This window comes from Lineus longissimus, chromosome 16, assembly GCF_910592395.1.
Source record: "Lineus longissimus chromosome 16, tnLinLong1.2, whole genome shotgun sequence".
In the NCBI taxonomy this organism is placed as follows: domain Eukaryota; kingdom Metazoa; phylum Nemertea; class Pilidiophora; order Heteronemertea; family Lineidae; genus Lineus; species Lineus longissimus.
This window is the reverse complement of record NC_088323.1, coordinates 2,679,954-2,695,392: the sequence shown is the minus strand read 5'-3', so window position 1 is coordinate 2,695,392 and position 15,439 is coordinate 2,679,954. Positions and strand designations below refer to the sequence as shown.

Below are 15,439 nucleotides of genomic sequence, written 5' to 3'. Positions count from 1 at the left end.
GATTTACGCCCCAAGAGGTGTTTTGTGGACAGGGCAAAGCCAGTACCTGACCAGAATATTGACAAGGAGGCGAAATGACGATTAATGGCATTCAAATGTGGTTTGCCCTAGTTTTTATGAACCTTTTCATAGTGCCATAAGGTTGGCGAAGGTTGTTGCTAACATATATGTGCGCGTTAGCAACTTGGTTGATGCGTATCAGAAACCACGGGAGTAAAACTTTCCGTATATAACTCACGTGCTTGCCAAAGCGTTTTGTAACGTGAGTATGCCATGATAAGATCATCGGACCGACATCTCGAATTAGAACTGTCTTGTTCTAGTTTCAAGTTATTTCCCAATGCCTTTACCAATGTACTGACAATGCAGTGGTCAACGCGTTTCCTTTAACCCGGGGTTACGTAACGTCATCGTATCCGAAACCGAAGAAACGAATTTTGGCCGCTTCTGAAATTGAAATACCAACTCTTGTAGTATAAGGGTACCAGGAAGTAATTGAATACAAACAGGGGTTTCTATAAATCTGGGTGGAGACCGGGCAGAGATTCCGTGTCATCGGGTGAGTTGGTCAATTCAAACATCGTTATCAATCGACCGGTAGGAATCCCCCGAATCAAAACTGCATCAATTCATTGAGGATGTTCATCGAGTCGTGCCGCTCTCGACCGCCACCCTTGTCACACTGAACAACCACAAAACGGATTACATGCTGGCTTCACAGCCCAGTCATACGGTTTTGATCGCCCATCTGGCCGTGGATGGTGCTATCTCGATTGGCCGAGAACAGGCTGCGGGGATTTGGATGCCTTTCCAGTGAATGGGTCCGAAAGGGAAAGGGACAAAGATATGACGTCTTAAGATTGAGAAATCTCGTGGGAATGGGAAAGAAATGAGGAAACTAATTTGAAATTATCTTGAGACCAATTATTCTGTGTGATGCGTATAAGAGAAACTGTTGAATCGATTTCTCTGATGTTTAATGAAGAGAAGTGAAAGGATATGGACAGTTTCTGTGAAGTATCTTGGCGTTCTTCAAAGCGCCATGTCAAAGGCTTATTTCATTTACTCTTCTGTAGTGCTCCTCGGCGTCTCGTACAAATAAACTCTTAATCTCTGTTATAAGCAGATAATCATTTGATTACCGCGTTGCCGATTGGATCTAAGAGGAGCCCCTCCCCTCACACTGATGACCCCAATGTGCCAAACCATGGTTCATTCTTTCACGAGCTCCAGGAAATGCTACAATGATTTAAGGAGTGCTGATGTTCTATAATAACAGTGCATTAATCACAAAATAACTCATTATGATCACTTAATTCTTTCATCCAGGTATTATAAAGTTCAGAACTCGGGTAAACATCTGGAAATTTCTCACAAACAATTGAAATAATAGAATAGCAGCTGAAAAATTATCTTGCCATTTATAATGAGAGAACATCATTTTTACGGTTGAAGGTCGGCCATGTTCATTCTTGCGTAAACACCACCTGCCGGCGAGATGTACCACTATGCCATTTGTTGACATAATTGCTGTGATTTAGATGCTAGATTTGATTGATGAGGTTTTAACCTAGCAATTTGGTTGTTTACGCTGCGGTATTTTTCTGGGTGTAGCCTGGGGTTGATGCAAATGTTATGATAATCTTATTTGGTGTGTGTTCCTGTTAATTGTCTATTTACGTTGACCTTCAGGCGACCTTTAATGATACCTACAAACAAACGTCCCTGGTTTAGGCGATTCAGGATTTGCCCTTCTGGGTGTGCCCTAAACAATGATTTCAAACACAGAACTCTTTCTGTTCAAGAAGTATCAACCAACTGTTCCAATTGACACCTTAATCAAACAACGTTTCTATTGGCTGAACACATTTTTTTTCAGATCTTTTTTACCCGCTGAAGTACACCGTAGCCTTTTTCGATCCTTTCATTTCTCATCATTGAAATGCTGTATCTCATGAGCATTTTCGCTTTTTCGTTTTAGATCATCGTGGTCGAGTTCGGGGGAAAGAAGATCGTGAACCGAGGATGCGTGACCCAGCCCTTCCTCTGTGGGAACTACACAGTTGGCGAGACGTCGCAGAGCTGCTGTAAGGGCAATCTGTGTAACGGAGGGCCGCACAAGAAACCAAAAGGTAAGAAAGGACTCGGTGTTGTCCACACCATTCTGCAATGTAGAAACCCCATTCCATTACACATTTCGATCACGTCACGAATTGCGACGATTAAGTTCATTTGGCACAGTTTGTGGAAGAACCGAACTGTTCTCCACTTAGAAACAACATTATTCTACCACACTGCTGATTCTACCAAGTGATGGTATATGCTGCCCTCTACATTCAGAAAAATAAACTAAACAGCTCAGCGCTTGTCCTCTCAGCATTTGCTACGCATACATTGTAATTGCACAGATTCTTCATCAATATGTTTTACTCGCATGAAGGAACGACTGAGTACATTACTTGGCCATTACACGTGTTTTAATCTCATGATCCCTTTCCATTTCCAGGCGGACCATACTCATGTTACCAATGTGTTGGTTCAACGTCAAACAAGTCTAAGATGTCCATGAACGTGTACGCCAATAGAACCATGACGGTGACGAAGGATTGTCTTGATAACTCGTTCAAGCCGACCAGCCCCCACGTTGAGGTGAACCACGGTTGTAAAGGCGGATGCCTGGTAAGTTGCAACAACGCTTTATCTTGACGACAGCGACATCTACTTGGCAACGCTGAGAGTTAACCATTATTTACCATCTGAAGGTAGTTCAAGTCAGACAACGGGATGGAGCGTGATAACGTCTTTCTCAGTGCTCTGATAATGCATTTGATAATCTTATTACATGTACATATATCCTGAATTTCATGGTGTTTTCCACTTTTTAAAAAATAATGTCTCGTGCTTTTGTTTTCAGAGCGCCACGATGGTACCGATGGGAGATAGGAAGAACCGTATCGTCATGCGGGGCTGTGCTCAGCCCAGCGGACTCCCTTGCATTTCAATGGCCCTGAATCGTGATGTGCTTAAGATGATTGCTGGAATGGACAAATACGACAGCATGGCTCAAAAATGTTGCAACTCGCCGTTCTGCAATGCTGGAAGCGCTGTGAATTTCGTCACGTACAATGCGTCGAATTTCGAAACAGAGTATAATATTCATAATGATGAGAACGGGATGTCCACAGACAATACCATCAACACTTCGCCGGAGAAGGGACAATCTCGAAGTGCGATTGGACGAGCATCGTCATTATTCAGAGAGTCCTCAACAACAGGGATGTGCAGTTTCTCAATACTAACGTTTATTTTATCACTTGCTATATCATAATTGGACAAAAATATATCAAGCATATTAACAATAAAAAGAGATCGATTCTAACCTACGCCACCATTAATTAAAAAGCATGTGTACATTTTGTAAATAGTATGGGTGTTGAGAATAGTCGTCCCGAAGGAATTTTTGGTGTTATTCATTGCACACCTATCGGATGCATTTGTGCACGATTCTACGATCATGTTTTCATTTGCGGTAAAAACACATTAGAGGGTTAAAGGGTCAAACATTAAACAGACGGGGTTTTGGAGAAAGGCACTGGCCATTTGTAGGCCACTGAATAGCCAAATCATATTGCGGTAACTTTGGGCTCCGTGTGAGTTCTAGTGAGTTTTTGACGCTGAGCGAGAACACCTTCAAAAATCGTGTCGTGGGATTAGGTAACGAGAATACATGTACATGTAGTAAATTTAAATTAATGTGCTATCGAATGTTTTTAAAAAGTTTTGTGCAATTAATAAATGAAAATAATACTTCGTCGATATGTGCTAATCTGATTCTGAAATAATTTCACTGTACATTCCCTGTAGAAGTTAGTACGGTTAAAACATTCCAAGGTATTGCATGTATACCCAATGACAAAATAATTTGTAAATAAACGATTGGACGTTTTGTATCATCATAAAGAAGTTGGGCCAGTGATTGGAGATATAGGATGAGATTTTCCTATATGTCTTATGTACACTTGTGAATAGTTTCGATGCAATATGAGATGGGAGAGACTCCTATCGGCGACTGTGTGTAGCTTACCCTGACCTGCCTGGCTCCTGCCTATATTCCCTAGAAACAGAGCATTGGCAGTGATCAAGGCTAAATTAGAGATAATTTACCGACGGTAACCATCTGACCTCAACATTACGGAAGGCGATGCACTACAAACATTGTAATCAGACCAGACCGTGCTTTGATTTTGTGGTTTGATGAGACCTTGGTAATAGAACAGGCAAGACGTGTTCCTTGATAAACATATATAGTATGTCTATGACCTCCCTCACATCCAGTATCTTGATTATCAAAAGTGATGAGGACAATATTGTAAATAAGTCGAAAAGTAAATAAGTTATACTTTTATATGAACTCCTGCTTTTGTTTTTTATTTCGTTCCTTCCTTCTCGGGATTCAAGTTGATTGCTGATGGAAGAGTTCCGTAGTCTGAGTTCTTTCAGCGAGGGTTTTCAATGTCTCTTAAACCTTAAGGAATCTTTCATTCCACCGAAATACTTCTAGGGGGTGCATATATGTTTTGGCCGAAAAAAACTCAAAAACTCATTTTTCAGAGTCTGTGACTCGAAAACATTGTGCGTACATGTACATTCACATGCATGACATGTATGCTAATCAAGAAGTAATTGATTCGTTATTTGACACATTCATATGTACGTTTCGCTATTTACAAAAATGTTGCTAACTACATACAAAATACGAACAACTGGTACAGATGAGATCGTAATATACTTAGACATCAATCGTATACTAAAACATGTCCCGCTTCTGAGAATTTGATTTTCTCGGTAATCTGTTGAGTGATGGCGGTAAGTTCTTGAAATCATTGAAAAAATCTTAGCCATTTGGCATTTCTTGGCGAAGAGGGTTACTAGTTACTGATGTCTGTAACCTTTGTGTTCCGGTTAACCTTCCAATGCAGCTCAGCGTATGTAATCTCATTCATAGGTACTCGGACCAAGGACGGACTGCTGGTGCTAACGGACAGGAATATCGTTGTAGTTAGGTTGAAGGCAAATGCAACTGCCGGAAGGTGAAACTGAAAGATAAAGAGGCCAGTACATTAGCGCCATCTCGATAATTTGACGCCACCTCACAGCTCCACACAGCGATGGCTGGTAACTTAATAATTCCCTTAGGCGTCGGGAGCATCGCTGTCTTCATGGAAGAACTAATTTCTGCTTATTTCACTCCTCTCGTCCCTCGCTCGGAAAATACGTCGGAAATACATTAATGGTTTTGACGGTCTTTAAATTTTCCTGTGCTTGTAATCGTTGATTAAAACTATGAAAAGTTACAATAGACAGCCGCTAAGTTGTAAACCTTCGGGGTATACCTACCACCGCCATCATCTTTGCCATGGCGCCGAATACATACGTTGAGAAAAATGCTGAAAAATAATAGAAATGCAGTCTTTATTATAAAAAAAACCCAGGTGGTCATTGGTCATCAAGTATTTTTTTGGTCATGTTCGCTTTTCGGTAGCCTAAATAATGGTGTGGTATGTTTGGATCAGGGAACTGGATTAAACCTTGACACCTATTTTCGGCAGGGCTGTTGTCCACTTCTGAGTGATCACAAAACTAAGATTGACCTCCACCGCCTCTGAATCCGTTGAGTCATTCAACTGCCCTTCGTATCGTATCACTCTCACCTGCAAAAAGTGCCACAAAAAAGGAATGAATGCTGATGACGTAGAAGAAGCCACCGAGCGATGCACACGTCAGGACGGCGTTAAAGGCCCACACTCCGTCGTAAATTTGCTGTGGAGGCGCTGCGATGCTGATTGCTGGTAAAGAAGACGGTATAAGTTTATATCTATCATTGGTAGGACTTCTTTAGAAAGATATTAGTCAGAGCTATATCGAACTGTTATTAAACTCTGATTAGAATTCTGATTACATCAGAAAACTTATAACGTGAGAAAGTCTGGTCACTGTCAAATGAAGTGGCCTTTTTAGTCACTGCAGAAAAATGCGAAATTTGCCATTTTTAACATAACAGCTAGGGTGCAGTGCAATACATCGTAATGTGAAATATAACCATTGCATCGGCCGTTCAAGAGGAGTCTTAAGGTAACTTTGTCGTACCCAAAACTGTAAGAATAGACAAATATTCATGATATAACAATACTCTTTTTCAATTTCCGCACTTGTTTCTTCGAAACTATTCTATCATACCTGCGAATATACTGATTGTCGATCCAAGGATTGCATGCAGGCATGTGATTGGAGAGGCGACTAGCATTGCCAGCAAAATAAGGAAACCACTCGCAATGTGCATAGAACCGTAGATCTGGCCCATGCTGTTCGGGATGGCCAACCATATCTTTAAAAAGAGTCACGAACTAAGTATAAGAAATCTCTTTTCTATAAAGACCTTCACTGTAGGCCCGGAGAGGTCAACGAAGTTATATGTTGGTGAGCTGTGTGTGTACAATCACTTCAAATACTTAAAAAGGGACATGAGAGATTGGAGGGATACACCATCCTATCTTTTATCAATATTTCAATCTTTTCGCTGAGAGATGGAGGAGAGCAATGGTTTGGTAGTTCTTTCTGACAGCTCTTACTTTCGAGATCTTCACATGTTTAGTTATCAAAGTGTGATCACGTACGTTACCTATCCGCAAAAGCCCGATCGTTGTTGGCTACTTTACCTGTCCCCAATTCAAACTGGTTACATTTGCAGCTGGTGGACTAGTATCGAAGTGTGGATTATTCGTCCCAACTGCCGCCAAGAAGATGAAAATGACGAGGTTGAACGGAAGGTTGAGTGCAGGCAGGTTAAACTTCCCAAAAAGTGTCCCCAGGCCGCTGGCTACGTAAACACTGAAGTTAAATCATTGATGATAACGTATTGAAAGATGTAGAAAACGGGCTTGGAGGCCCACGTACCGAAACTTCAAAAGTCATTCCGATGGCCAGCATTGACTAAATGTTGCTAATCATATATACCGGTAGCCAAGAACATATATCTGATTTCAAAGCGAGCAGTGATATGCGTACCTGCGTACGTAGAGATTTATAAAGACAGGCATCAGGATTTTCCTTTGAATGATATGCTTCCAAAAAGATAAAAATGCCCAGAATCCGCCTCGCTTACCTTATAATTCCAAGTCCCAAGGTCTCGAATATCACCCAAGGGTACCACATAGGCTTAACAGTAGCAGCTATTACAATCCCAATAAGCATTCCATGAAACGTGCAGCCTCCCGACTGAATGTCTCCTCGGTTTTGCTTCAGTGCCAAAGCAGTCAAAATGGCGGTGACAAGTCCTAACAGCCCATTGATGGCGACCCATGCATTACTGATAAACATGGCCACCATAATTATCAAACCACTGATCGGATTATTCAAAAAGATCGGGGCGCCTATTCCCCGAAATATCCAGTTAGGCATCTGCACAATCCACGGCTTGTCCGTCAGCCAATCATTCAGAACATTGATATCGCCCATGACGTATTTCAGGAAAGGGTTACTTGGCCGTAGTGACCCAATTTTCTCTGACCTCGACCCCGACGCATGCGATGGCGCCATCTCCTGGTCGGAACCCGGATGTGACATGGCGGCCTTTTCTAGTTTGCCCGGTTCCGCTGGAACCGTGAAGAGATCAGTGGATTCTTTCCAGTGGATTGATGTTGTTTTCTCGGCATGTGTATTTGGCTGAAAGCATAAAATTGTAAGAGGAAGAGCTGAGAAAACAGAAAAGTTGATTCAGGTGGACTGATGAAAGTGAAGACCTTCTCATTGAGCGTTGGCGTGAAAATGCTTGTTTGGTGGATGTAATCGTATTGTGTTGACACCCTCGTCGGACTACTTATTCATCGCAAGAGGAAACTGTCGGGTCGTAACGTGCATAATCGTAAAATGTGGCCAGGACCTATAGCTATCTTTTTTGTCTACGACTGTTCAAGAACTCAAAGCGGGCAGAAGCACACTCCTTATTCTGGTTCGCCAATCGCATTATCCTTTTTTTCACAATTTATTGAATGATATGGCATCTTCTTCAATTAATTATAGTCTATTTACACAGATCTATTTAGACCGCCCATAAATTACTTGAAAATCAACACCTATGCAAAGGCCATGACGTGATCACCCTTGAAAGACTTGTAGTAATCCATCCCTTGTCAATCGAAATAACAAATTGATGTCATCGCACGACCACGAGCATAACATATAATTACGTTTGTATCAAGTAATCTGATTTTGATGTAATCGTTGAAACTGGAGCATCCTTATTTACCTATGAGAACAAATTAGCGTATAGATGCAACGCAAGCTGTGAGCAGCAGTAATCGAACAAAATCCGTTAATTGATTGTGTCTAATTTGTTCCTTTAGTTAATCAGCAAGAAAGAAATGTACCATGAACGACTGTGGTCGTGCGAGAAAGAAATTAACGTTCTGGCCTGATTATAAGCTTCAGTATGACTGTATTAGCAGGTGGGTGATTTTATGCAGTGTGTCTATGGACACGAAATTAGTGTTATACGTGTATCTTTGTTTGTCGTTCATGAACAACTTGAGTTTTCGAAAACATGTAGATGTACCTTGATACAATCGCATACCTTATGCCTTCTTAAATGTCACGAGAGTAGCAGGATCCGAACACAGGTACACCTTGTGCGTGGGTTAGCATAATTGATTTCCTGATTACCTCCATTGACCTTGGCGGGGAGATATTGATAAGACAATGATTTGCATGTTTTGCCGCGGATGTTCGGATCATTATGAAAGGAAGATGATTATGGTCAGGAAGGAAATCCTGGCTGTATCTCGTGGTGCAACATGGATGCACCAAATGCACAGACTATATCTGTGATGGGGATAGAAAGGGTGCGTTGGCATAGATAATTTCGTCCGACTTGATATTCCGTTTGTTGTCGCTAAAAGATGAATATCCGGAGATAAGGCCGGCACGTTACTACTGTTGTTTGCTGAGTTTATAACGAGAAGGTTATCGTTTTTTGCTTTATTTTGAAATCAATAAGCAACAGCTAGGATACTATAATCAAATAAACATAATTTGTAAGTTCCCGGTACATGACGTGGAGCATGTATTTATCGATTCCTTCAAATCAATACTAATTATCTTTCAGAATGCCCCTCATGTATTTTCAAGTTTCAAGTAAATCAGACTTTGAAATGTTATACCATCTATTATCTTGTCGCCACCAGATGAATAGTAACTTCTATTCTGATGAGCGTGGATACCGAGGTCGCATGTTGTAGTACGTCAATGAATACTGCATACAGGAACGCCAACCTAATTAGACCGATTACTTTCACAACGTCTTCCCTATCAGTAGTTAGTCAGACGAATCGAATCGAATCCGTGGGTCGATTTCATAATTCTTTGGACGGACATTACAATTGATCGAGCTGGTCACAATCGTTCATTTTGGGAACACTCCTGGGTTTTTTTTCTTTAGGGAAAACGAAAATTATGGCTGTGAATAGCATACACTCGCTAAGTGTTTTAGCGCAGCATGTTACTATAATAGCCGTAACGATCGTTACTTCCCTTTTGTGTACCCGCTCCCTGATATCTCAGGTTATTTTCAAACTCTCATGATTCATTTTCGATCGAAAACTGAAGTATATTACACTGGGCGGTCCAGATCGAACGAAACCACTCGGCGTGAAATAGTTTCCTGCTTAAAGATTCCCCATTTGTAATTTAGACTGAGTTCTTTCATTATCAATATATATCATTGATATTTGGTTCAGTTTTCTTGGTCAGTTAGTATTTGGTCGACGTCATATGGTCGGCATTGGCAATTGTGTAGAGGTCAGGATAGGTTTTTTGCCTTTGACGTGCTGCGCCTACATAGCAAGGATGATGCATGAAGGCCGATGTGAGGGTCAATTTTAGAACCTTGTAAAACAGGTCGAAACTAGCCGTTAATCATATATCCAAACTTGAAAATACCTTAAAGGATTTGAGATTCTGAAAACAATTGATGTTTTTGTTAGATTTCGCTGAAAACCTTCCGCGGGAATATGATTTTTGTATCGACCGAAAAAAAGCTGCTGAAAAACTTTGTTTCTGAGCGCGTACATGTACATGAACGCATAGCTTAACATGCTAAATGTAGAGATTAGACAAACCCTGCTGGTGTAAGGGTTTACTAGTAGCTCGTACACACCTGATTTATTTTATTAGTCGACGACTGGCTTCTGGGTAAAAGTACTATACAATATTTAACAACTCTAAATTGCATAAATATGGCGGATTCGTTTGGCAATGTTGCATATTCGTTACCTCGGCTAGAAAGTCTGTAAATATTGAACGCTAATTTATCGATTAGAAATTTATTTGGCGACCATTATATAATTGATAACATATATAATTGATTGATTGTTATTGGAGGCTATTTAAATAACTCTTATGTAGGCGACAGAAAGGAAAAGGTCTATGTATCATTTAAAGTTCAACACTGTATTTTGATAACCCTACTCTGAATTGAACCATTGTCGTCCTAGTTTAATGTTCATGCACAACAGGTCACCCGCAATACACAAAAACAATGATTTCCACACAGCTTTGGTGGTCGAACATGACAGATAATAATTTATTCAGTTCTTCCCTGCGAATATCGTCCCATTGGTCCACTCAGTGTGTCCACTTTAGGTTTAAACTCGTTAACACGGTCGAACCCATACTGGAAGAGTATGGAGGGTGCATAGTGCATTGCAAAATACTAGTGGAACGTCGATAAAAAGTCAAATTATTTAAAAAATAATAATTTTCGATAAATTGGACTGAAAAGAAATCCGTTAAAATATAATACCAATTATAATACCGTTTATAATATCAATGGTAAAATTTCACACCAAATAAATTAAATTGATATTAAATAAACAATGTCAATTTTAAAGCTGATTGTTGGCATTGCGGAAAGAAAACGTGTGCTTACGAATGATTGTGGGGAGATTAATCATTGCGGTAGTGCAAAATATGGACAGAATGCTCCCAAAGGTAGTATAAAATATTAGGCCGGGTTTCAATAACAAAATGACCATCATTTCTCGTCAAAGTTACCATGGTAACGAACAAGAAAATTAGTCTGTTGTTGACTTGTAGTATCTGATCAAACTATCGAGGCACGCGCCGATATTTTTGACAAAGGGGAATTCGCTAGGCGTAGTCAGGATTTCTGAAGGGGACGTCCCTTATTCGTACGAGAGAGGATATTTGCTGAAAAAATAAATGATTTTTCGGCGGTACATGCAGATATCAAGATTTCTTCAGCAATTACTGAATTTCAAGGTCAACTTCGAAGATTTATTTAACACCCCCCCCCCCCCTCCCCTCAAGCACATGATTCATATTGGGCATGATGCTTCTAATGCTAGGCCTACGATAACTACAGTCCTCTCCTTACCTGTAATTTTTTCCTATCACATTTTGAAAAGCTCAGCAACAAAAACACATCTTCAAAGATAATCCGAACAGCATCACAGCGCTCATCCTCGAGACACCAACTAAATGTTTCACCCGAGACAGAGATACAGTATCATTGGTTACTATAGCAACCCACAACAGTCGACGCTGAGTACCCCTATCGGCTCCCGGTTTCTGTCATGGTGTAATTATCATTTGAATTTAGGAACTTGACGATTTCCAACGTACATGTGCGATTATTGAAAAAATGATAGAAAGCTTTAGCTACTTCATCTACCTTTTTCTACCGCTAAGGACATCACAATTTGAATTCAACATCGGAAGTGTTCTAATCGTAACCACTAAACGATGGATAGCTGGAGGAATAGATTCGTCATGAGATTGTAGAGAAAGGCCGAAATTCATGAAAGTGACACTGAGCTTTGAATTCTGCGGATAGCGAGTATGTATGGTGAAGAGTTGTTTGCCTTTCATTGCATATCATAGCTGAAATGGACATCGCGTAATAGAGTAATGGATTTGGAACGTTGTAGTAGATCTCAATACCCATTGGCCCAAAATAGGACGCAATTTTATCTGTGCTATTGCCTCAACTACCCAATTAGCTGAAGTAGACCAGATAGAATTCCTCACTAATTGGAACAATTGCACAACTTGAGAACCATTAGTATGAAGTCAATGAGCAACGATGATGAGTCGATTTGACAATTCGTTTTTTTATGCATACCTTCATTGAGAAAATCGTGACTTCATCCTCGGCGTCCTCGAGCTGCAGTCTTTCTGTTGTAATCAGTTTCTTCATGATGTCGGTGAAACTAAGTGAAATGCAAACAGGGACTTTTATGAATTTGATGAACGAAATCCTATGTTGTACGAAATAAGAAGGTCTTTGTTACGAATACGACGAAGAACGGATTTTATCAGAACACTCTCCCTTTTCCGTACTGTAACTGATCGCCTGACCGTTGGCAAGTAATGCTGTTTTCAAGGTATATGCACAGGGGAAAAATACAAGCACAGACCACCTACAAACAAAAAAAGATCAATTTATTACCTCGCAATGTCAACAAAATTATCACAGTATAACACTAAAGCTCAAGTTGCGCGAAACATCAATTAATTAATTATTTCAGTTGCCCTGTCGTCAGGTCTGTGGTGTCTTAGGGTCAAATGTTCCCAGAGACCTATTTATCAGTTTATATTACACCTTATTATGCGTCAAGTATTGAACAATGTCTCAAATTAAAGTGGAAGTGCCCGAGGCCGTTGTGCTCGGCATGACTTTCTACGAATTGAAGTCACCGAGTCAACTGGCGCTGCCTTGAAGTTACTAAATTAAATGGCGCTGTCTTGCAGTCACTAAGTCAATCGTAAACTCAAAAAGTATCGATACACAAAATGGCATACATCAATAACATTATATCAATTAAAGGGGGTTCGGGTTTGCACTGACCGCTGCATACACTCAGCGTGGGCCCGACACTTTATCCAGCAAAGTCTGGTTGTGACCATTGCCAACCAATGCAAGTTGCACACGCGTCGGCACCACCGGAGCATATTATGATGTTGGTTTTTGTTTTTACGAGAGTATAAGTGTCGCATTTGGCACACTTATCATCATCAACTGAGCAACCATTTGGCCACAAATGTAACAGATAAATGTATGTTAATAACAGAGACCAATAATGCCTGGCAGTAACTGTGATAATTCACTCAATACAACAATACGATGTCAATGGTCGATACGAATTTATAGTCCACTTGGCATTTAAGCTTTGTTAATGGCATAATCATTCTGCAATCACCTATACTTTTGTTATGGTTGTAATTCATACATGGGATTTATTGAAAGTAAAATGTGTTCATCATTGTTCTTTGTAGTTTCAGCGTTAAATCATTTAAGATTCTTTCAAGTAATGTTTCCCTTGGGGAGAAATACCAACCACAACCAGATGCACATTGCACTATTTAAAATCACGCGTCATTTTTTAAAGAAGCCTTAAAAGCAATTTAGCATTTTTTCGAAAAGAAACACTTTATTATTTAAAAAAACCAACTTTTATCTAACTTTAAAACTACCAAGGGTATTTTTTTCTGTAAATATCACCCTTGCCGCTCATTTGTCAAAGATACCTTCACATTTTATCGGCCTAAGAAAACATTACCACAGTGCCACTCCACAACGTGTTGTCTTCACACGTGTATCTGGCTGCATAAAAAAGTCGGGGAATCTCAACATCACCAGGTTATGATGAAACATGACCACGCAATCTGTCAAACTGTTATGCCTGACAAACATCTAACCTAGATTTATAATTGCCTAATCAAACGTCTACCCAAGTCCCGGCATTTCGAGAGTGACTGTATTCATAAGCACCTGATGTAATCCAGCTCTCAACTGTGGAAAGGATAGTTCATAGATAAAGTTGGTGTGACTTCTTCAAAATTCTTGTTGCTACTAGCTCCTCACTCCATCGGCGCTTTATGCACTATTCATCCGAGGATCATCACAAGGATGGATTCAAAGGGAAAATGCTGTTTGCTGCTGGTACTTCTCGTAGGGGTGCTCATTCACGCGTCAGGCGCGTCTGGGAGGCGAGGTAGGTTGGCTCTTGAAAAATGCTTTGCAGCCAAACCATTAGTCGTAGTAGAAGTCGTATTTTGTGCATGGTTCGGGACGAGAGCCGCACTTTACCACGGTGGCTTACAGTAGTTCAAAGGTCACATGTAAGTGTGGACATCGGGATAATACGTTTTATCATTGTAATTGGGCTTGGCCCAGCTCCCGTTCGGAGGCCAAATGGAGTTACAGCTTTCGATCAGGGCTTGTTTTAAAATACCTCGTAATTTTTTCTCTATCTCTGAATGGCTGGCCGTACAAAATCCCTTTCAATGATTACTTTCTTTCCAGATCAAGACAGACCATTTGATGGAATCAGCGAAAGGCACGAAAGGTATAACTTTACCGTTTTCACTCTCTGCGACTTAAGGAAGCGTATATCGAAATTATCTTGAAGCAAAAAGGAACACCGACCGTCTGGGTCGACAAAAATGTCGTAATTTGGTTGATTTGAAAAACTGTGTAATACATTTGAAAACTTTGCTCTTAATCCTTTTTTACAGACCCACTATAAAATACTGAAATAAAGTTTCAGTTTTATAGTTTCGTGTTATTTTAACATTTGTCTATGTGACTGATTTTCCATGCTGCAATTGTCTTTTTCAGAGGTGCTTGCCGCAGAAAGAAAGATTTTTGCGAGAAGGACAACCCCGGCCTGACGTGCTGCCCTGGTCTCTTATGCTCGTGTGGACTGTACGACTACTGTAGATGCTCCGACCCCACAGAAATTATGTAACAGCATGATCGCAACTGAACTGTAAATGGGGTGGTAAAGCAAAAATGCAATGAGCGAATGCTTAATTTTTATTCTCAAAAAGGCTTGTTCGAAATTTGTACCCGCAAGGACCCGCTCCGTACGCCTGATGCCAAGCTGAGAATACAATGTTTGTTTGTGCCCGACCGATCCCCATAAAAAGCTTTGCCCTGATCATATTTCAGCAGCATATAGCACAATGCCTTACACTGATAAGTGATATGCTCTAATTTCCCCGATCGAAGACCACATAACGGCGAAATCGACATGACCATCGGACAAATTGGTGTCGCCAACACAGTGTCTATCCAAATTAATCATGTTGAATAGAAACGAACGAACATGCGCACATTTTGAGGCCTAACTTCAATATTGAGAAACGGTCAGAGATCCGTGAAACTGGAGTATGTTACTGACCATGGGCTTTCGAAAACCTTCGCCACTGTGCGCTAGACAGTTGCCACAATAGATAAGATCATCGTTCGGAATTTACTTCATTCCCGCCACTGCCTAACTAGGTCAATGGCCCATCTTATAACCCGAAAACTACACGCGCATCCCGAAAGAAGAAGTCTACTTGGTTGTTCTTGAGTACT

General features: G+C 40.6%; 2 protein-coding genes and 1 long non-coding RNA gene across 3 annotated transcripts in view; 2 read left to right on the top strand and 1 right to left on the bottom strand.

Moving 5' to 3' along the window:
* Positions 1 to 4,411, top strand: part of LOC135500694 (uncharacterized) — a 37,330-nt gene extending 32,919 nt beyond the window's left edge. Inside the window, exons 4-6 of the mRNA XM_064792308.1 lie at positions 1,982 to 2,132; positions 2,507 to 2,679; positions 2,915 to 4,411. Coding sequence (XP_064648378.1) covers positions 1,982 to 2,132; positions 2,507 to 2,679; positions 2,915 to 3,328 — 738 coding nt within the window. The 3' untranslated portion in view covers positions 3,329 to 4,411. The remainder of the gene's footprint in view (positions 1 to 1,981; positions 2,133 to 2,506; positions 2,680 to 2,914) is intronic.
* Positions 4,412 to 4,609: 198 nt separating this feature from the next.
* Positions 4,610 to 11,534, bottom strand: LOC135500693 (urea transporter 2-like). The gene is made up of 7 exons (XM_064792307.1): positions 11,450 to 11,534; positions 7,163 to 7,722; positions 6,717 to 6,888; positions 6,238 to 6,385; positions 5,712 to 5,846; positions 5,398 to 5,447; positions 4,610 to 5,096 (listed from the first exon to the last, which is right to left on the bottom strand). Exons 2-7 carry the CDS (start codon positions 7,621 to 7,623, stop codon positions 4,929 to 4,931), a joined length of 1,134 nt encoding a protein of 377 aa, XP_064648377.1. The 5' UTR covers positions 7,624 to 7,722; positions 11,450 to 11,534; the 3' UTR covers positions 4,610 to 4,928.
* Positions 11,535 to 13,818: 2,284 nt separating this feature from the next.
* LOC135500277 (uncharacterized) lies at positions 13,819 to 14,906 on the top strand. Its single transcript, XR_010449412.1, has 3 exons — positions 13,819 to 14,069; positions 14,381 to 14,423; positions 14,696 to 14,906. It is a non-coding gene; the product is annotated as an uncharacterized LOC135500277 (long non-coding RNA).
* The last annotated feature ends 533 nt before the right edge of the window (positions 14,907 to 15,439 follow it).